Here is a 22,686-nt window from a genome sequence, read left to right as displayed (position 1 = left end):
GAGAATATTTGTCGCTCAAGAGTTGAACGGTGGGGTCTTTGGTGCTCTCTGGGCTTGGTGGTTTTCTTGCGGACATTTCATTACCCAATCTAGATAACATCATCAGTGCTAGTAAGGAGTAGGATTTGCTCTCAGTCTATATTCTAGTGTGCTTACCCTATCCCACCTGTGTGGATGGGAGTGGCCTTGGAGGTTCTTTGATTGGGTTGTTTACTAGTAACTTGACTAGGGTATTGTTTACTTCTTGATTGTTGGTTTGATGTTAATCTTGGGAGTTAATCTATGCTCATCTGGGTGCTGATTGCTGGCGAGGAGGTGTTTTCATCTTTTTGTTCCCATTTTGGCTTGTGGATTGTTTCTTTTGCATAGTATGTAGATATTGTTTAAGCCTATGTGTCTATTGATAGGTAATTTGACAGAGTGCCAGGCTTCTAGAAATTCCCTGGCATTTTGGGACTTGGCTTGGTCTAGGACAGGGGTAGGCAACCTTGGCTCTTTTATGACTCGTGGACTTCAACTCCCAGAATTCCTGAGCCAGCTATGAGTCATAAAAAAGCCAAGGTTGCCTACCTCTGGTCTTGTTGTTAATTGCAAAGTCATGTCCAACCCATCACGACCCCATGGACAATGTTCTTCCAGGCCTTCCTGTCCTCTACCATCTTTTGGAGTCCATTTGAGCTCACGCCTACTGCTTCAGTGACTCCATCCAGCCACCTCGTTCTCTGTTGTCCCCTTCTTCTATTGCCCTCAATCTTTCCTAGCATTAGGCTCTTCTCCAGTGAGTCCTTCCTTCTCATTAGGTGGCCAAAGTATTTGAGTTTCAACTTCAGGATCTGGCCTTCTAGGATGGCCATAGTTTCCTAGATGAAACTATAGTTAAGTCTGTCCATATGTTGTGAAATTAAAGAGTTTTTATCATGCCTTCTGACTGCTAGTAGTAAACTCTCTCTAAGGCTGGCCTTTTCCTGGTCACAATATATTTCTTAGTTTCACAGTGGGTCTTAACCCAACACTGTCACAAGAAGTAAGTAGGATTATTCTACCTGTCAGTTCAATTACATGGATGCAATCCAAGATAGACTTATTTAAGGCCCACTTACACTTCTGAACTGTAGAAATCATATATAGAGATTAAATGGATTTGGAAGTAATATGTGGGATGTAGGATTAAGAGAGAGAACCATTTATTTAAAAAAAAACAGCTTGGAATGTTTAAAAAAACCCCTAAAAATTCTTTTAGGAAGAAAATACCATAGGTTTATGAATAAAAGCAAACAACCTTAAAGATATTTCAACTGTACTTGTTCAATATTCAGATATACGTAATGTTGTTTGGGTGTTTCTGCAATAAATAGAAATATCTGAAAACAGAGATTTCTACTTGCTGTAGAAATCCTACTGTTATCTGTATCAGTCCAAATATGAGACATTTTCAGTCTCTTGAATAAGACAGAAATGTGGGAAGGACATGTATTTTGTCAAATGACATGACAGCTGGCTCTTTCTCCTGGTGGCTTTCAGATGTGATGGGCGGAATCTATTCTGGTATCTCTCTGGTGGCTTTCATAGCATGGAACACTACTATGTTGAGGGTAGTTTTCTAAGTCACAGTTGCTCATTAGCCACGTAACAACAGCTCCAAGGCCCAAGACTGCAATTGCTGCCTTAGCATGTTCGTTATTTTTAATTAATGTTCTGTCAACTTCTTAATTCTGTTTTGCTATTGTTTTTAAGAAAATCCAGGATAGGGTTTTTATTTTATCATTTTACTGTTTTTCTACATGCTTTATTTATTGGTTTTCTGACTGTTGTGAGCCACCCAGATTTGCTAAGATGGGCAGGAATATAAATCTTTTAAATCAATCAGCCAACCAACCAATCAATTTCCACTGAGCAGCATACTGTAATCTGGGAAGCAAAAATGGGGGTGCCCTTATCCCTCTTGGCAAGCTGCCTTCTGTTTTCACAACTACTCAATCAAAATATCATCTAGTCAAGCTGCAAATTCTTTCCAGACCACTTTCACAGTTTCTGTAGAAAATTTCCAGACTTGATTATTCCTTCTATTAATAGTGTGCATTTTCTTCTAGATCAGTGTTTCTCAAACTTGGCCACTTCAAGACATATGGACTTCAACTCCTAGAATTTTCCCTATGGGTACTGGAGAATTCTGGGAGTTGAAGCCCATATGTCTGAAAGTGGCCAAGTTCGAGAAATACTGGTCTAGATCTTCCTCTAACTTTGTGCTGCTCTTGGCAACGCAAAGAAGCTACAATTGCCTAAAAGCAATAGCAATGAAGGGGGAAAAAATACTGTTCAGGGGAAAAGCATCAGAACGTGTGTTGAAGCATGTGCCGTTACCTAAAGAGATCCACTCATAGCAATAGAAATAGCACTTAGACTCATATACTGCCCCATAGTGCTTTATAGCACTCTCTTGGTGGTTTACAACATCAGCATGTTGCCCCCAACAATCGGGGTCCTCATTTTGCTGACCTCAGAAGGATGAAAGGCTGAGTCAACCTTGAGCCAGTCAGGATCGAACTCCTGACTGTGGGAAGAGTTTGCCTGCAACACTGCATTTTAAACACTGTGCTACCAGGGCTCAGTGTATGGATCTGCTCTTGATATTTAAATCCTTAAATTCACATACAGAATGGGAGTTTTGGAAAATGTTGCCCCAACATATCTAAACAGCACAAATTGTTGCATTCAGCTCACAATTTTTTGGGGGGAAAACTATTCAATCTCTCAGCATATTTTTATTTGGTATCTCCAAAAAGTAACCTATGTATATAATAATTGTTCTGCAATAGATTGAGGCCCATCTGTGTGTAGCTGGTCTTGGCTATGGCATACTGTCCTCATTTAATCTTCCCTTTTTTGGAGGGTGAATGTTTTTCTGCTTTTTAAAGGCGTTGTATTGATTTTAATTATATGCCATCCGGAGATTATGCTAAATGAGGGAGCCTTTATAAATCTAAAATTATAACTAAATAAACAAGTTGTGATAAAGGTTATTTAATTGGGCACAGCATGTCTATGTAAACAAATAGCAGTTGTGTTTTGTTATTCGTAGCTTTAGTCAATAACTACCACAATTGAATTCTCTGTAAGAAAGTGGTGATGATTAGAAGCCTCTAGCAAATCTTAAGGTGAAGATGAAATTGCCCAAAAAAACAAAACAAAAAAAAACAACAAAAAAAAACAAAGCAAAGCAAAGAAAAACCTTCATATTTAGCAGCATACCCAGCTGTGAAACATAACTGGCTTCCACATGTGTAAGATTCTTTTTCATTGATCCTCAACTATTTGTCATCTGTCCAATTCTAGTGCAAAAAACCCAACAATTTTGATTGTGACATTGGTAACAATAGAAATGTGTGGGCGAGGAAAGGACAGATTAGGAGATGATTTGTTACTTTCATTTGGGGCACTTAAAGTGGGTTTCTTTGGACCACATTGCACTGACATTGCACCCTGATTTGAGTTAATTAATTAATTAATTCAATTTAAATAGTCACCTATCTCAAAACCAGTGACTATGCAGTGAAACTGACTAGACATTTCAATCTTAGTTAATTAGATTTTCACAGATTGGAAAAAGCGGACACTTTGTTAACCAGTATCCAAGCAGCAAGCAAGATTATAGTTTCATGCAAGAAAAAATATTTCTGTCAAACATTACATGTATATGTGTCATGCACTGAGGAAATCAGGAAATTCAGGCAGTTCAAGTGAGTATAAAGATTTATTGCAAGCTTAAGCTCTCTACAAAATCTGAGCTACTAACGAAATGAGCAGGAATTAGGAGACATTCAAGGCATTGTCTTCCGACTCCCTCTAGTGCAGTAGAATAAAGTAGTAACAACAAACCTCAACATTTTACTTTTACATAATAGTGTAAACTAGCCATTTTGATGACAACAAATCTATCTAATCAGTAAAACTCACAATCAAAGTTTCATTTTTTCCCACCTCAAGGGACTCAAGACTTATGATGTGTTTGACCCCTCCCTCGGGCTCAGCCTGGTCATCTCCTCCTCCATCATGCATACCACACATGATATTGCTATCCCTCTCTTTCAGCCCACATTTTAGCATTTTAATCTCGGCCGCTTTGTGCTCTCATTGCAATTTAAGAGGTGAAAAGTGTTTAAATGGGACCTCGATCAGTTTGTGGCTTCCAACAAATTGCAAGCAGATTTATGTACCCATCTTTACTTAAAGTACAAAAACACTTGTGGGAAATCTCAGAACGACGGAATTGCAGTGAAACGTGTCAGTTGGTCTCTCTGAGGAAGAAAGACTCAGCCGAAGAAAAGAAAATGGTGTCTACATGGAACATTTTGACAGAGGTAACATGCTGTTTTTAATCATCCCACCAGAGGTTTTAAAAATAAGTATTGCTATCCTGCTGAATTTAATAATTTAGCATGAAGAGCTGATGTTCAGGCAGTTTTACTACTCCTCTCTTTCATTATTTTGGACAGCTCCGTATCCTCAGCTGTTCCAGCCATTCCGCTCTTCTCACAAAGTGCTTTTGAAACAACTCTGAAACCATTGTCACTTCTGCTGATTTTGAAATGTGGAGAACATAAAGCAGATATTGCAAAAATAGTCCCTGCTCAGCTCCTTTTGCTCCAACTGACCGGTACAGAAATACAAAGATCATCAGCACTCTCTCTGCTCAAAGAATGGTAAACTGTCTCTCACTCTGCAATAGAGAATGGATTGGAGGAAGTTGTCATAAACGCTGTGATAGAAAAGACTTTCCAAAGATAGAATGCTGGAGCATTAAGAATCAATTGATGTCAGAGGGAACAATTTGCCTGAAACAGAAGTCAGGTGACACAGCAAAGTAAGAGTTCTTCAGGCAAAAAAAATCAGGACCATTTGTAAGGTTGCAGCCTAGAAGATTTATTCAGGCTTATGCACAAGAATCTGGTCAACTAAAGTTCAACACTAAATTGGCACCACATAAAAGTCAACAGAATTCAGGAGGGGTTGGACTTGGAGCACTTGTGGGAATGCAAGGACTCTAAACTGATGACGCATTTAATTCTGCCTTCCCTAGCTCTGCCTGCTCTTCTCCTACAAGTTCCTACCAGTGAGAAGAAGGAAAGCTTGCTTGCTCTCATGGTTCCTCAAAGGAGAACACCTGCTTTCCAAAGATCAAACTAGAATCAGAAATAAATCAACTTAGCTACTAAAATCAGATGATGATCTGAGATCCAGATAGATAGATAGATAGATAGATAGATAGATATAGATATAGATATAGATATAGATATAGATATATAGATAGATAGATAGATAGATAGATAGATGGAAGATTTCTGCTATATATATATATATATATATATATATATATATGTATGTATGTATGTATGTATGTATGTATGTATGTATGTATGTAAGATTTCTGCTTGAAATTCACCCTTCTTCAGTTCTGTCCAAATCCAGAAAAGGAAACAACATTTTCAAACACAAATAAATCAACCGCAAACTATTTTTTCTTGTGCCTTTGTAGCAAGCCACAGAGGTGATCTTGGAGAAAATACACAGCGACAATAACAAAAACCAAAGCATACTTTCAAACTGGGAAACAGAGAAAGCACAAGAAAGAAGCTCAGATTGGTTCCCCCCACCTCTAAAAAACCCCTCCCTAGGATATAGGAGGGAGAGAAAAGAAAACCCAGCCTTTTATCTGTCTGATACCGTCCCCTATATCAGTAGCGTGTAGTTCCAGTTAAACTTCTGAAATCTATTTCCTGCCCTGGGGTACCTCAAAGGACTGAGAAGCTTTTCTTCTTCTCTGGTATCCTGTCCCATCTCTTTCTCCTGAAAAGAAAAAAAAGCTACTACTCAAAGTTTGAACTCAGCTCCACAAGGTAGTGGAACTCCATTTCTCTTTCCAGAGCTCCAGGATTAAAAAAGTCACATTTAACCTAATCCACAACATTTCTTCTTCTCAAAGGAAGCCCTGAGACAGATTTCAAAACTTGCAGCACTGCTGTTTGATTCCAGAATTCAACCAACCAAATATTTAATCTTTCCAGGAGTAACTCCCCTTGGTATATTGCCTCTACATTGCATCACAGAGACCCACAACTTCCTGCAAACTGTGAGAGCAAAGTCAGGTTGAGATGCGTGAGTTTCTTTTTGATAGACCTTCTCAAATATCTCTGCACTTCTATCCCACAGTTTCTGGTTGGTGTCAGTGGAATACTTTGTGCCTCTGGTACACTTGATTATCCATCTCCTGCTGCCTTAGTCATTTGAAATAGATTCCTCCTTAAATGGGGATTTATTATATCTCAGTAGAATTTATTCTGTTCCCTTTTATAATGTTCTCTCTCCACCCCAACTGCAAAGATTATAAAAACATTCTACTCCCTATAATTGGAGGTGGGAGGGAAGAAATGTGAAGAACCCAGCCGTTTTGCTCTTCTTTCTATTGATGAGGCAGCTCTAAAGCCAGAGAGATCAAAACTAGCGAGAAAGTTTGGGCAAATGCTTGATAATGGAAAGAGTCTCTTATTAGATTTAGCATCAAAATGCTCATCAACTCAGTGTCAGGACCTAGCCAAGCTAGCTGTTACAAAATAAAAGCTAAGGAGGTCCAGAAAAATTTGTTAATAATTGTTTGGGAGCCCACCAGAAAATCCCAGGGCTATAAAATAGAGGGAAAAGTCTGTACCCTTTTTAGAGTCTCATCATCTATTTTGCATCATGGTCAATGTTGAGACTCTAGAAAGAATACAGAGAAGAGCAACAAAGATTAGGAGACTGAAGACTAAAGCATATAAAAACGATTGCTGGAATTTGGGTATGTCTAGTTTAATGAGAAGAAGGATTAGGGGTGATAAATTAATCAGTGTTCCAATATCTTCCATAAAGAAGAGGGGGGCAACCTATTCTCCAAAGCACCTGAGGGCAGGACAAGAATCAATGGATGGAAACTAATCAAGGAGAGAAGCAACCTAGAACTAAGAATAAATTTCCTGACAGTTAGAACAATTAATCCATGGAACAACTTGCCTCCAGAAGCTGTGGATGCTCCAACTCTGGAAGTTTTAAAGAAAAAAGACTGGACAACCATTTGTCTGAAATGCTGTAGGGTTTCCTGCCTAAACAAGGAGTTGAAGACCTCCAAGGTTCCTTCTAGCTCTGTTATTCTATTTCATGGAAACTTTTGGAGTGTCAATCAGCTCACTAAAATTGGATATTTTCCTGGAACTAAGTCTCCATGTCACTAGACTGGCAGAGCATTAAAAAAATATGGGTCTGAAATAAGAGGATATTGACAATTAAAGGCAAAACTGACACCATGAAATTGAAGACACCATATCCATGACCAGATTTCACAGTATGGAGGCCAGTGGAAAAACAAGATTCAAATGAGTTTCCTAAAAAAAAAAGGGCTTAAGTATATGAAAAGATGAACAGCAAGTCCAGCCTTATGATGGATCTTTAAACAAAGGAATGGAATTGGGAGGAGGAGGAGGAGGAGGAGGAGGAGGAGGAAGAAGAAGAAGAAGAAGAAGAAGAAGAAGAAGAAGAAGAAGAAGAAGAAGAAGAAGAAGAAGAAGAAGAAGAAGAAGAAGAAGAAGAAGAAGAAGAAGAAGAAGAAGAAGAAGAAGAAGAAGAAGAAGAAGAAGAATAAGAAGAAGAAGAAGAATAAGAAGAAGAAGAAGAAGAAGAAGAAGAAGAAGAAGAAGAAGAAGAAGAAGAAGAAGAAGAAGAAGAAGAAGAAGAAGAAGAAGAAGAAGATTATTTCCATTTTTGAACCACTGGCTCACAGATGTGGTGTCTCCACATCTGCTACCCGAAGCAGAGATGCTGGAAAACCAATTAATTCTCTCAGCCTAAACTTCTCAGTAAATGAATCATTTCAGGCCAGCGAACCACAATGCTGAATGATCAGTGCAGACAAGGGCTGGCCTTGCAGTTAAGCAGGATGGGCTGATCATTTCAGAAAAGGAACAAGGAAAGATAGGAAAAAGAAGGAAGGGTGGGAATGGAATGGAATGCGATGGTAGCAATTTTCACAGGTATTGGTGAAGCAGGCTAGATGTGGGTAAATTGGCAGGATTTCCTGGAGTGCTTCCATAGCAAAAATCAATAAAGCAATCATTAGACAGGAGAATGAGAATCTAAGCCAGATAATTGTGTTTTCCATGTCTTCCACAACCTGAAAGGAAAGTGGAGAACCTGAGAGGGATGAACTGGTTCTCTGAGCATAAAAGCTATCCTATCAAATTCCATGCACTGGAGAGCAAGTTTATTGCAGTATCCTTTGAGTCCCAAGGGTCCTCCTTTTATCTACCTTCCAAACTGACCCCACACTTCCTGTTTGGGAACCAGTTTAACATCATCTGAGATTATTAGAATGAGACTGAGAATGTTGGAAAGCAACTATCCTGGTTGGGAGGAGGGCTCACATCGGAAATTAGATTGGAGTCGCTAAGTAAACACAAGAGGGCAAGGTCTGACCCCACCCCCTCTCAACGCCTTTGAGCCTTATCTAGTGTTTCCCAGTGAGAACTGTCAGTCTGGGAAGATTCCTGAATTATTGGCAGTGAACAATAAAATAGGTAGCTTGAACTCTACATGTGTTGAGTCTGATTGTTCGCAGCTGACAGTGATAGGGTAAAATGGCTATCATCCTATTCTGTCTGACCTCAAAATAACTCAAGACAATGAGTTGTAAGAAGCAATGGATGGAAGCAGAAGAAGCAATGGATGGAAGCAGAAGAAGGAATGGATGGAAGCAGAAGAAGCAATGGATGGAAGCAGAAGAAGCAATGGATGGAAACAGAAGAAGCAATGGATGGAAGCAGAAGAAGCAATGGATGGAAGCAGAAGAAGCAATGGATGGAAGCAGAAGAAGCAATGGATGGAAACAGAAGAAGCAATGGGTGGAAGCAGAAGAAGCAATGGATGGAAGCAGAAGAAGCAATGGGTGGAAACAGAAGAAGCAATGGATGGAAACAGAAGAAGCAATGGATGGAAGCAGAAGAAGCAATGGATGGAAGCAGAAGAAGCAATGGATGGAAGCAGAACAAGCAATGGATGGAAACAGAAGAAGCAATGGATGGAAGCAGAAGAAGCAATGGATGGAAGCAGAAGAAGCAATGGATGGAAGCAGAAGAAGCAATGGATGGAAGAAGAAGAAGCAATGGATGGAAGCAGAAGAAGCAATGGGTGGAAACAGAAGAAGCAATGGATGGAAGCAGAAGAAGCAATGGGTGGAAACAGAAGAAGCAATGGATGGAAACAGAAGAAGCAATGGATGGAAGAAGAAGAAGCAATGGGTGGAAACAGAAGAAGCAATGGATGGAAGCAGAAGAAGCAATGGATGGAAGCAGAAGAAGCAATGGGTGGAAACAGAAGAAGCAATGGATGGAAACAGAAGAAGCAATGGATGGAAACAGAAGAAGCAATGGATGGAAACAGAAGAATCAATCGATGGAAGCAGAAGAGCCAATGGATGGAAACAGAAGACTCAATGGATGGAAACAGAAGAAGCAATGGGTAGAAACAGAAGAAGCAATGGATGGAAGCTAATCAAGGAGAGAAGCAACCTAGAACTGAGAAATGTCTCAGAACAATTAACCAGAGGAATGGCTTGCTTTCAGAAGTTGTGGGTGCCCCAACACTGGAGGCTTTCAAGAAGGGACTGGACAGCAATTTATCTGAAATGGTATAGGGTCTCCTGCTCAAGCAGAGGTTTGGACTACTAACTAGAAGACCTCCAAAGTCCCTCCCAACTCTGCTCTTCTTATTCTATTCTATTCAAGACAACAAAGAAAGAGAAGGCATTGTTAAGAGTGTTCCCTAGAATCTGCAAGGTTTAAAAGAACGAATTCTCTAGTCTACTCAAAGAACTTTGAAATTAAATGCCACTCAAGGAAACAGCAGAAGAGAGGGGAGAAGCACTGAGGCAAGCATAAGCAGGAAGGAAAAAAAAGATGCTGATATTTAATGAACGTCTATCTACTTCTTAGCCAAGGCATAAACTTAGAAGGCGGTTGAAAGTCTTTACAGAAAAGATGAGCCTGGGAAAGGGATCTGACAGAACAGGGGAGGCACCCAAAGGAACTTAGTCTTTGGAGTGATTCATGGCATGAAGCACAGCAAAGAAAAGGTGTTTTTAGAAAACCGAACGAAACGAAGCTGGAAGAGCAAAATTCGGGGCTGCTTTGTAATGGTACTTCAAACTGGGAGGTGAGAGAATTCAGAATCACGGTTAAAAGCCGGCTAGTGTGTACCCAGGCCCATATAACCATCAAGGTTATAAATATAAATTAAGCTTTATTGATGCCTCTCTCCTCCCCCCACTGCAGAAATTCAATTCTGCTCCTCTCCTCTCTCCTTCCTTCCTTCCTTCCAGAGGTAGTCTGGAAAAATGAAGGCGTTAAGCATGACTGCAGCTCTCTCTGCAATGCACCCAAAAGTTACAGAAATGGGAGAAATAAAGTTGTCAGTACTTGGGAAGGTTAGATGAGGAGAGAGAAGCAGAGAAAGCTACAGAGGGCAGGAGGTGGAAGAGGAAAAAGGGGGCTGAATTTATACAAAATGCTCAAATAAATAAAAACCGAGCAAATGCATCCACACAAGGAACTACATTTGACAAGGATTTACTGGGCTTATGCAAGTTAGCCCTAATTCATTTCTAACATCAGGCTAGCCCCAATTCATTTCTAACACTAATTCATTTCTAAAATCCAAATTCAAAAATGGTATTTATTTGATTCAAATATGCGATCTCAAGGTCAAATTGCTTCCATTCAAACTGCTTCAACATTTAATTCAGGGGGAAAAAAAAAGTGTCCCGAAGCATCAAAATGCTTGCAGTTACATTAATCTGAGGAAGAAAGGAACAAAACGAGTAGGGATGGGATATACCTTTGAGTGATTAGAGATGTTGCAAAGTTTCTACTGGATTTGCCTTTAAGGATTTCATTGCATTTTTGAAAACTCCCCATGTGTTTTTTTTAAAAGGCAGATAGCAGACATATGCAAAGGACAACAAAAGAACCCAAAGAACCCTTTTCCTGAATCCATGCAGAAAATGCCCCACTCAAATATCAAATCCTCCTTAACATCCTCCTCAAACATCAAGACTTTCAAAACCTTTTAAAAAAGTTTTCACATTCATTCATTCATTCATTCATTCATTCATTCGATTTCTATAGTTGCCCATCTCACTTTGGGCTGCTTACAATTAAAAAAAAGGGTCACAATTAAAATACTAAAACATTTCGAAATAACAAAAAACAATAGAAACTTCCAAAATAAATAGGCGTAGTAGCCAAGATACTTGGTCAGGAAACGGGGTTCTTATTACATTCAGCACCCCAGGCTTGGGAATACAGCCAGGTATTTAGGGCGTCACAAAAGGCTAATTCTAATCTCCAAAGGGAGGATGTTCCATGTAGAGCAGAGAGCACTGGTTGGACTGGATTTAGTAAAATAAAATGGAGATTCTATTTTCTACCAAGTGTCCTCTAACTAGTTTAACATCACAATGCAAACTCTTTAAGCAGCAAGCAGACCGGGCTGTAGAATTAGCCTCTTGTATTTATAAAGAAGAATATTTGTAGCTCAAGGCTGAAATGAGGGGTCTTTGGTACACTCTGAGCTTGGCTGTTTTCTTGCAGACGTTTCATTACCAAACTAGGCAACATCATCAGTGCACCGATGAAATGTCTGCCGGAAAACAACCAAGCTCAGAGAGCACCAAGGACCCACTCTTGTATTTATTTTAATAATTTAAAATACTTCTCTTTATTTGGCAAGTTAGGCTCAAAAGCTCCAGTCAAGGTCTTTTAGTTTAGCAGTCTCCAACTCCCAGGTCATGGATTGGTATTGGTCCGTGGCCTGTTAGGAACCGGGCCAGGCTAGTGGTGGGCGAGCAAACGAAGCTTTATCTGCACATGCGCAGGATCTAAACCACCACTTCCCCTTGCTCTAGTCCATGGAAGACAATTTTTCTTCCAAAACCAGTCCCTGGAGCCAGAAAGGCTGGAGGCCATTGTTTTAGTTTATCTTTTTTTTTTAAAAAAAAAAAAATCCAATATTTAAATATTGCCAATATTATCATAACTCTAGGCAGCTCACCCACACAAGGCAAAGCACACTCCCTTCTGCCAAATCGAAGACAATAAAATTAAATGTAGAATTATATCAAATTAGAATAAAATTGGAAGCAGAAACAGAATTTATGTGGCTGCTCTAAGCACACAACAGTCTGAACAGCTTTTCTGAAGATAGCTTGTGTGGGGCCATCTGGATTTCAGAAAGGAACGCCTTGTTGTTTATCTGTGTCTACCTCCCATCCTCCACCCCAGGCCAAAGAAACTCATAACAAACCCTTTGAACGGAATAAATAGGCCAGGCAGAATCTACTGAAAGTGTTGTTTCCAAATATAATGATTATTTCTCTGAGGATTTTATTTCCAAGATTCACTTCAGAGGTAGACACCACCCAATCAGTTAAGCGAATTGACCAGATGCCTTCAGACCAATGAGTGGGCTTTTGTGAATGACACATAGACAGTTTTAATTGATTGGAATCAACAGTGGGAATCAACTTGAATCTAATCAGTATTTTGAACTGGATCCTAGGTGCTTCACCTCCTCTATTATTTTATAAATGTTAGTTTCAAAAACAGATTAAGCGTGCACGTCAACATTCTTCTCCCCCCCCCAGTTATTTTACTTTTAAAATCTTATCGTTCCATAAAGCACAAACACAATGATGTCACAGTCAATTTTCCACATTATGCAGAGAACAGGGGATTAATCTTCAGCGAAACAGGTGCTTGCGCCCTCAATATCTTATGGTGGAAATTATGATGCAGAAAGATGGAGGGCTTCTGTCAAACATAGGCATACTAAGTAGTCTTTCTTTATAAGGTTTTGTTGTGAGTCTGTGCCAGCCACTGGACCCAGCAGCTGAGTCCGGGGAATCAGAGGAGGAGGAGGAGGAGGGGCCTGGAGAGCCATCAGAGTCAGAGGAAGGCTCTGATGAGCTGCAGGACTTACAATCTGATTAAGAGCCTGGCTCCTCCAACCGTGCTCAGGCTGAGACTCAGCTGTGCGGGGAAGCTGAGTCAGACTCTGAGGATTCACAGCTGGAAGATATCATAGATGCTCGCAAACACAGACAGGCAACAAGAGTAGAACAGAGGGAGGCAATGGGGCATTCCAAGGGAGGAGGAGAAGGCATTGAGAAGCAAGAAACAATGGATGGAAACCAACCGAGGAGAGAAGCAACTTGCAACTAAGGAGAAATTTCCTAAGGGCGAGAGCAATCAACTAATGGAACAGCTTGCCTTCAGAAGTTGTGGGTGCTTCATCACTGGAGGTTTTGAAGAAGAGACTGGACTGCCACTGGTCTGAAATAGTATAAGGTCTCCTGCTTGAACAGGGGGTTGAATTAGAAGACCCCCAAGGTCCCTTCCATCTCTATTTTGATTGATTGAAAGATGGGAAGGAAGGGAACAAGATGCAAACAGGAAGAAGATGGGGCTTTATCTTAGTCCCCGAATGATGGTGCAAAACTAACCAATTCTCAGTCCTCCAGGTCCCAAACCTGCTTTTTCAAGAGGCAACTGGACTGTTTTTTTAAAAAGACATTTCGCTTCTCATCCACGATGGGAAAATCCAGTTGCCTCTTGAAAAAGCAACTTTGGGACAACCAGTGCTTTGCAAACCAGGTTCTAGGCAGTACTCTGCCCAAAGTAATCAGAAGAACCCCTTCTGAGTTTTGCATGGCCTTAGTAGACCCTAGTTCAATTTTGCTGAGTTACTGAGCACGTGCTCCAATTAACTGAACTCCCTGCAAACACAATCAAAGCCAATGTTTATTCCTTAGCTGCAGCCCTTGCTGGGACCACCTGCTTTGGCAACATCAGCATTGCTGAATAATGCTATTTACAATGTAAAATGTGTGAAATGCAAGTTAATAGAAGGCAATTCACACCAGGCCTATTACAGTTCGAGCTTCGATTCGTTCAGCTGGAGTGAAGGAGGCATTAGTGCAACTTTCCATTTTTAAAAACCTAAATGATAATGCTTGCAAAGCATCGCAGCAGCCTAAAATTAAATGTTCTCATCTGGAGGTGTCTAGGCTCTGACGCTGAGCTGATTCAAGTCTTCATCCGAGCCTAGCTATGTAAACAACTTTCAAAGTTATTAGATCATGATTAGCAGACAACAGATGTGGCCAGGGAGCCTATGTGAGGCAGCTCTGATTCTCCCTGAGAGGGTACTTCAAACCACAAAAACAACGAAATTGTCCTCAACCAAGCGGCTTCAATCACATCAGGAGACAGCTTCTGATCTGCAAGTACAGTACATATAGTAGTATTTCTTTAAGTCCCAGTGCTTTCTTTTCCTATAGGCTTGCATAAAAGCCCATCTGCTGATAAGCAAAGCCTTGAATTTTTAACCTTTAAATCCGCAGCTTATCTGCAAGCATAAAGCACATTTGCCTTGTATCTTCATCACAATAACAAATCCATCCAAGTAGATCTGTAATGGCCCAATGACCAGCCCTTTTTCTTACTCCACGGGTTGGTTCGGAGAGCTTCGGTGTTGATCCTGAGAATAATTTTAAAATTCATTAGTTGGCCCTTAGATTTATGCTGCAGGATCCCATTTGCTCTTTCCAGACTTAAGTTTCCCTCCAGCCGCAGATTTATTTTTCATAAGCACATCTGTGCTTTGATTCCAAGACAGAATAAGGAATGAAGGGAAGGGCATGGCTCTTGTAGGAGTACGAAGGACAAGCTGAGAGGCAGTTTGGTGTCATGGGTACCAGGTTAAAAACCAGGAGACCATGAGTTCTAGTCCTGGTTTGCGTCCTAGATGATTATGGACTGCTAGTTTTTTTTTCTTTGAGCCCTAAAAAGAACACAAACTACTTCTGAAAATTTGTTGTTGTTATTTGAAAAGTCATGTCTGATCCATTGCGACCCCATGGACAACGTTCCTCCAGACCTTCCTGTCCTATACCATCTTCTGGAGTCCATTGAAGCTCACGCCTCCTGCTTCAGTAACTCCATCCAGCCACCTCATTCTCTGTCGTCACCTTCTTCTCTTGCCCTCCATCTTTCTCAGCATCAGGCTCTTCTCCAGTGAGTCCTTCCTTCTCGTTAGGTGGCCAAAGTACTTGAGTTTCAACTTCAGGATCTGGCTTTCTAAGGAGCAGTCAAGGTTGATCTCCTCTAGGTAAGAAAATACAGGTAGTCCTCAACTTACAAGCACAATTGACCCAGAAATTTCTCTTGCTAAGTGAGACATTAGTTAAGTGAGTTTTGCCCCAGTTGATGACCTTTCTTGCTACAGTTTTTAAATGAACCCCTGTGGTTGTTAAGTTAGTAACATGGCTGTTAAGTGAATCTGGCTTCCCCATTGTCGGAATGTTACAAAAAGTGATCACATGACTCTGGGACACAGCGACCGTCATAAACATGAGCCACTCGCCAAGTGTCCGAATTCCAATCACGTGGCCATGGAGATGCTGCAATGGTCCTAAGTGTGAAAAATAGTCACGGATTGCTTTTTTCAATGCCGTCATAACTCTGAATGGTCGCTAAATGAACTGTTGTAAGTAGAGGACTTACCTGTATTGTGAAAAGTCAAGTCTGACTCTAAGGTCTCTCTCTCTCTCACTGACTCTCACATGTATACACACACACACACAGGCTAGCTAAATTCGTAAGAGAACAGAGATGAAGTCAAGAAGGACAACAAAGCAATCTAGATCAATAAAATTTGGGGGTGAGCAGGGCAGAGTCAAGGATCTACAGCAGGGGTGTCAAACTGCCGGCCTGGGGGCCAGTTGTGTCGTGCAGAGGCCGCACCCACCCCAGCTCCGGCAAAGTGAAAAAAGTCACGATACGTTGCGACACATCATGTGATGTGGCGAGTTTGACCTCCGCGATCTACACAAAACATCAAATTCTGGGAGCAAATACACAACAGTTGGCTTTTCATGACCAGAAAAGCAAGTGTGAGCTGCAACTGTGATTCAGGATGGTGCCAACCAGCCATTGTCTGTAACAGGCCATCCTAGCAGTTCAGCAGATAAATGAGCAGATATGTTTGCATGCTAATGCCCCCAATTTTAAATCTTTTACCCCATTAAACCCACAGAATAGAAATGACAAGTTAAAACTAGATAAACTGTAATCAAGTGACTTGTTCCACTGAAAAAGTGAAAGAAATGAGTGAAAGAAAAAGGAAGAAAAATAACATCAACACAGTGGTACATAAAAAAGGGTTGGGATTCAGCTGCACAGCCACAGATCTTACACAGTCACAAATCTTACACAACACATTCAGATCACACACACAGAGAGAGAGAGACAGACAAATTGAGGTGTTTGCACTGCTGATGTTGATCATGAGATCTTTGGCTACTGGGAAAAAGAGATTATGAAGACATTGGATTGACAGGTTAGAAAATCTTTGGGAAAGGACTCAGAGGAGTTATTTGGACTAAGGGAGATATTAAATGTGTGTTGCTGAATCACCTGGTAATCTTCTTGTGCTTACAGAACACAAGATTTTCTGAGCTGGGAGAACGTGAGAGCGTTCTTTCCTCAATTAAAAACCAAGATGGAAAGACCAATTCTTAAAATAAGGATTTCCACCTTTTGTTATTATTATTATTTCTGAAATCCTTCCAAGTAAGTAGCAACTGCTAAGAGGAAACTGCCCCTTCGGAGAAATATCCTGCCTATTCACTTCATTCCTCCCTTTTTGCCCTTCTCATTCTGGCCTCATTCCCTCACTTGCTATTTAATCTTCTGGAAGGCAACGTGATGTTGACATCACAGCATTGTGATTTCTGTGACAATATCACAGGCTGAAACACCCCAAGGATGGCCCTGGCAGCCAACTGAACAAGACAAAAATAAGGGTATACAAATGAGAGGTCAGGGAGAGAAGAAGAGGTAAGAGAAAAGGGATGTTTTAAAAAAGAATCAAAAGCTAAAGGAATAAAAGGAAATGAAACAGCATCAAAACATCTAGCAAATTGAGGATTGAGAGCAAGAAAAGTGTGTGTGTGTGTGTGTTTGTGTGTGTGTGTGTGTGTGTGTATGTGGGAGGGTTAATGGAAGATTGAATACTGGAAACAAGGAACAGGCAGAAATAATTGATGCAAATATTTGGCAGAGAAAGAGGCTGGTTGGGCAAACTGCCTGTAGGAGAAGGACAGGCAGAGACGGGGGGTAGAGTCAAGAGAGGAATCAGCCTGGAGTTGTTACATTCTCACAAATGGTTCCAAGTCCAACCCCTCTTGAATTACATTAACTCTTACCTAATGCTAATTTAATGCTAACCGTTACTTGACTAAATTTTCTGTATAGGCATCAGCAATAAATCGTTTTATCTGAAATTTAATGTGTGGTCCTGATTCTTCGTGGATCTCCTACTCTCCAGACCACAGGTATGGCCCCCTTTACACCAAGATCCAAACCTCGGTGGCAAGATGGCAACTCTATTGCTGGTGACAATCTGCAAATAGGAAAGAGACCATCTCTCATCCATTAGGGATTTCCATAAGAAGAAAGATGTTCAAACATCTACAATATTGCCGTGAGAGGTTCTACAGCTAAATTTGCTGCTCTGTGTTAAAATAAGGACAATTCTTTCATCTCAGGGATTTTAATATCATCAGTAAAAGACTTGTGATCTGAGCTCGATCTTAAGGGAAGGATACCCTTCATTAAAGATGAACTTTTTAGCTTTTGGTATATCTAGAAGCGCAATCTATATTGTGTAGAATTGGGAAATGAGGGTATTTAAAAAAGAACTGGGATTTTTTTTTAAAAAAAAATCCATCACATTTAATGTTGCCCCAGGAAAGCTTTCTATTTTCAATCCCTTTTTGTGAAACATAAATGGATAAAATGTTCCACGTTTGATGGGCTATCTGCTAATAGTCCTTGACTGTAGGAAGTTGAAGGTATTATTTAGAAAGAAGGAAAAAAGGGAGATGAAAAACAAGGGTTCGCTGTGATCTTTCAACCTCTTTTGAAGACACTTCCCTTCCCCACCTCTTATCCTGGAGAAATAGGTGTGACGTTCCAATTTTGCTTAATTAACCGAGATTTTGGTTAGTTTGTTTTTGCAAGAGGCAGAAAAGGTGACGGTGGGCTGCTTTAAACATTCATTCACATATGCCTCTTTTTATCGCTAAAATTACTGCTGGAATGTCACGCTCCATCATAAACTGAAAGGTTTTTCTCCCTTGAGAGAGAAAAGTGCAATCAGAAGCAATATGGTTTCCATTAAGGTGAAAGAACAGCTCAGAAATGAAAATGGCAATGAACAATTTAGCCAAACTCTAGTCTGAGTAGAGCTTTTTTTGAAATTTTGAGTTTAGGCCAAATCAGGCCATCAAAGGGTCATCCTTGGCATAGGTACTGTAGTCCTCCACTTACAACTATTTGTTTAGTGAGCATTCAGAGTTACAATGGTACTGAAAAAAGGGACTTATGGCTTCACACTTACGGCCATTGCAGCATCCCCATGGTCACGTGATCAAAATTCCAACACTTGGCAACGGGTTCATATTTATGATGGTAAAAGGGGGCAAAACTCACTTAACAAGTGTCTCACTTAGGCACAGAAATTTTGGGCTCAGTTATGGTTGGAAGGCAAGGGCTACCTGTATTGTGAGAAAAGCAGTCTTACCTCAAGTCCTCATAATTGAATGCACATCCTTATTAAGACAACACTCCTCATTACAAAGGCCAACTCAAAAAGGAGAGATACAATCAATTGACTTAATAAAGTTCTCCTCCTCCTCTTCTTCTTCTTCTTCTTCTTCTTCTTCTTCTTCTTCTTCTTCTTCTTCTTCTTCTTCTTCTTCTTCTTCTTCTTCTTCTTCTTCTCCTCCTCCTCCTCCTCCTCCTTCTCCTTCTTTCCTGCTCCTTCTCCTCATCCTTCAATTTTACCTTTGATACAATTTGATCATCCTTCACTTTTATCTTACCTTCTATATCTTATTCTATTTTATCTCACTTCATTGTATCTTATCTCAAGTTTATTGTATTTTACTGTGGCTGGTGCTCATGTTTGAGATGGCCAATTGACTAATCCATAAAGTACGTCATATTGTATTTTGATCAGGTCACTCAACAGGCCTGATGATAACCCACTGTTAACACAAGGAGTCATCTCAATGGCTTCTCAGGGCTACCAATTTGTGCCTGGTTTTAATTTTTGGACGGGTGCCCACTCAAAGAATACAATCACTTTCATTTACCCAAAGACTTTTGAAGATGATTATTTTAGAAGACTAAAATCTCTTACCTCTTACCTCGCCTAGGTCCAATGTCTTTCCTAGCTGCTCTAGTAGATCAGCCCTGGCTGCATTCTTTTTGTGCTTTTTTCCATCATAGTGTTGCTGTGCCATCATTGGGTTGTTAAACCAAGCTGCACAGAGCTGGCAATACCTGTCAGAATCTCTTCTCTGATGGGGTGGAGACACTGCTGGAGAGCTCTCCACATGTGGCTCCTTAAGAGAACTCAGGTTTGTTTCTGCAAAAGAAAGCAAGCAGAAATGGAGTCACCCAGGTTCCTATCCAATCATGGAGAAACAAGGCTTCCAATAAACAACTAATCGTCATATTTTGGTCGCCATGATAGAAAGGATTCTAGAAAGATTGGAGAGAAGAGCAACAAAGATAATTAGGGGACTGGAGGCTAAAACATATGAAGAACGGTTGCAGGAATTGGGTTTAATGAAGAGAAGGACTAGGGGTGACATGATAGCAGTGTTCCAATATCTGAAGGGTTGCCACAAAGAAGAGGGGGTCAAACTATTCTCCAAAGCATCTGAAGGCAGGACAAGAAGCAATGGATCGAAACTAATCAAGGAGAGATCCAAACTAGAACTGAGGAGAAATTTCCTGAAAGTGAGAACAATTCATCAGTGGGACAGATCTGAGGGTCTCTGGCAGAATGGAGTGGGACCGGGGCAAGCACCAAGGCATGGTGCATTTCTTCATTCCTGATAAAGGGTGATACCTCCCCAGCATGCACTCAGGGGGTGGGGCCGACACGGCAGGGGCTGGTTCCTTGCTGTTTCCGGATGGCCTTGTGGAGCTAAGTCTGAATGCATTTCAGCATAGATGGCCACCACAAAATTGTACATTGGTTCCTGACCAGCCTGGGCCAGGGCCAGGGCAGTGGGGGCCGTTCCCTCACTGTTTCCAGGATGGCTTCGCGGGCCACATGAAACCACTTCGCGGGCCGCATCCGGCCCCCGGGCCTTGTGTTTGACATGTCTGCTTTAAGATGTAAATGACCAGAGTTGTCTTAAGGCAATTCATGTTCCATCATAAGGCTTATAAATTGTCTAGAACATTAACATGGATAGTTTAAACCTGACCTGGGCCCAGAAGTGCAACAGGAAGAGGATTCTACTTTCATATTTATCAGACAAAATGGAAGGTCAGCATCTAGTTACTTAAGATCTCAAAACCCTGGAGACTTCATGTTGTTATTTGACCTCAAGAACCAAAACTGCATTTACCTAACTCAATAGGGCTGGAATCAGGCAGCACCTAAACTGAATTCAATAAATCAATACATAATAAACCCTCTGTCAAGCACAGGAAATCAGGAAGTCCAGGCAGTTCAAATGAATATATGCACGCTAACATTCTCCACCAGAATCTGAACTATTAACGGTCAAAGCAAATTGGTGATAGATAAGAATTCAAGGTGGGCTGAACTTAGATCCCTTATGGGACGACTTGAGGCTGATTGTGCAGTTGACCCTCCCAGGTTCAGCCTGGTCAATGCCTACATCCTCAGTTGAGCACGAAGCCCCAAGTAAATACAAAAGAGTAAAAGATGAACTAGACTGAGCAACGGGGTAGCGAGAGATGGAGCTCTCGCCTCACAATCAGGAGGCTATGAGTTCGATCCTAGGATGATCCCAGGTCATCCTGACTCCACCCTGAAAGAAGGGATTACTGGATCATTAAAAGATGAACTAGACTAAATCAGTTCAACAGCTCATCTAATCCTATCACCCATTTTCCCTGTTTGCTAAAAAGAGCTCCTTGGAAAGCCTAGAGGTCAGCCATTAGCTTGGTGGCATCCTCCAGCTTATGTTTCTCAACAATTAATAGTCTAGGCCAGGGGTAGGCAACCTTGGCTCTTTTATGACTCGGGGACTTCAACTCCCAGAATTTCTGAGCCAGCATGAGGGAAACTTTGGCCTCTTCATGACTGGTGGACTTCAACTCCTAGGATTCCTGAGCCAGCATGGCTCAGCTTGGAAACCTCTCCCTTTCCCCTCAGCACGGCTGGCTCAGGAATTCTGGGAGTTGAAGTCCACATGTCATAAAAGAGCCAAGGTTGACTACCCCTGGTTTTGGCCAATGTTTCTCGCCCTTGGCACCTTTAAGATATGTAGACTCCAACTATCTGGAAAATAGTTAATTTCATAAATCATGTTTAAGCTAACAATGCATAAGCATGTCATATATATATATACTGATATTCACCAAGATGGAGGTTTTTTTTTTCTTTGTTACACTACACCTCCATCAAGTTGTGAAAGGTGTAGATTTGGGTAATGGATAATGTCACAGTGTGACATGGATTTAGATTCTTAAAAATAGATTTAAAAATCTGTTCTCATGTGTCATCTTTCTAAAATACGGTTGGTACATATACCACATCCTCAAATGATTAACATACTTTCCCCAATAAATCTTAACACTTCTCTGGTGTGATTCTTTATGTGAAGTTCTGCAGGGAGGGTTTTCAAAATGAAAAAATCACTATTTTTTCTTCATACAGACCCGTCTTCGTGTAACACAAATTTCAAAATCATTCATTCGCAGGTACCCTTCTAAGTCAATGTCTGGCTAAAAAAATGTACATCCTGCCTAAGAGGTATACAGGAACAATCAGGCTTGCAAAATTCTCTTATTATAGCCAATTGCCAGACGTGAGCAGTTTCAGGCTACCTGTGGAGTTGAGTCTCTAGTCTGCTCTACTTAGTGGGGCTGACATCTGCAGACTTTGTTCAGTGTTGTCATTTGCATAATGGGGTTTGTTTTGGCAACTCTATTTCCATAGAAACCTGTGATAAATTCCTTTTAAATTCTGACAATCTAGGTTAGGGGTGGGCAGTCACACTGCTTGCGCATTTTCCTAACCTATCTATTCTGCTGGAAAATGCACCAACAATATAAACGAAGCATTGGCTTGACATCATTTATAAAGCAGAAAAATCCCATCACCCTACAAAACAGAAGAACAAAACAGAATAGCAAAACTGGGCTCCGTCCGTTGCTCGCCTTCCACTTTCCTTCGCAGGCTGTTTCCCCTGATTCAACTCACCTCCTTTCCCTTCCCATCAAAAGGCTGACCACCTGACCATCTACTTTATCATCTTGCACCCAACTGGTCAACCAGATGCCCCAAGAAAACCCCAGACGGGGCGTGAAAGTAATAGTATTCTTACTTTTGCAAAAAAAAAAAAGCACGAACGGTTACTTCTCAATTGCGAAGAGTTTCTAAAATATTAGATTTTAATCATGTGGAATAAAAAATCAATTAAATAAATGGAGTTAATACAGTGCTGCTCATTTACTTCTACTACTTTCCTCATTAGACCATATCAAAAATCTC

General features: G+C 40.8%; 1 protein-coding gene across 5 annotated transcripts in view; it reads right to left on the bottom strand.

The window, feature by feature from the left end:
- Window positions 1–22,686, bottom strand: part of ZMAT4 (zinc finger matrin-type 4) — a 97,734-nt gene that overhangs the window by 19,643 nt on the left and 55,405 nt on the right. For 2 of the 5 annotated variants that reach the window (XR_005557994.1, XM_039354301.1), the window contains exon 5: window positions 19,352–19,572. The exons of 1 other annotated variant lie outside the window; for it this stretch is intronic. Coding sequence is in view for 3 of the 4 variants with exons in the window: in XM_039354301.1 (XP_039210235.1) it covers window positions 19,352–19,572 (221 nt within the window). In the remaining variant the exon portion in view is untranslated. Of the gene's footprint in view, window positions 1–19,344; window positions 19,573–22,686 lie in introns of all 5 variants that reach the window. 2 more of the 5 variants (XM_039354300.1, XM_039354302.1) reach the window with 1 other exon arrangement.

This window comes from Crotalus tigris, unplaced genomic scaffold, assembly GCF_016545835.1.
Source record: "Crotalus tigris isolate CLP2741 ecotype Arizona unplaced genomic scaffold, ASM1654583v1 scf7180000018549.3470463, whole genome shotgun sequence".
Classification (NCBI taxonomy): domain Eukaryota; kingdom Metazoa; phylum Chordata; class Lepidosauria; order Squamata; family Viperidae; genus Crotalus; species Crotalus tigris.
The sequence above is the reverse complement of the archived record's forward strand: the minus strand, read 5'-3'. Positions and strand labels throughout refer to the sequence as shown.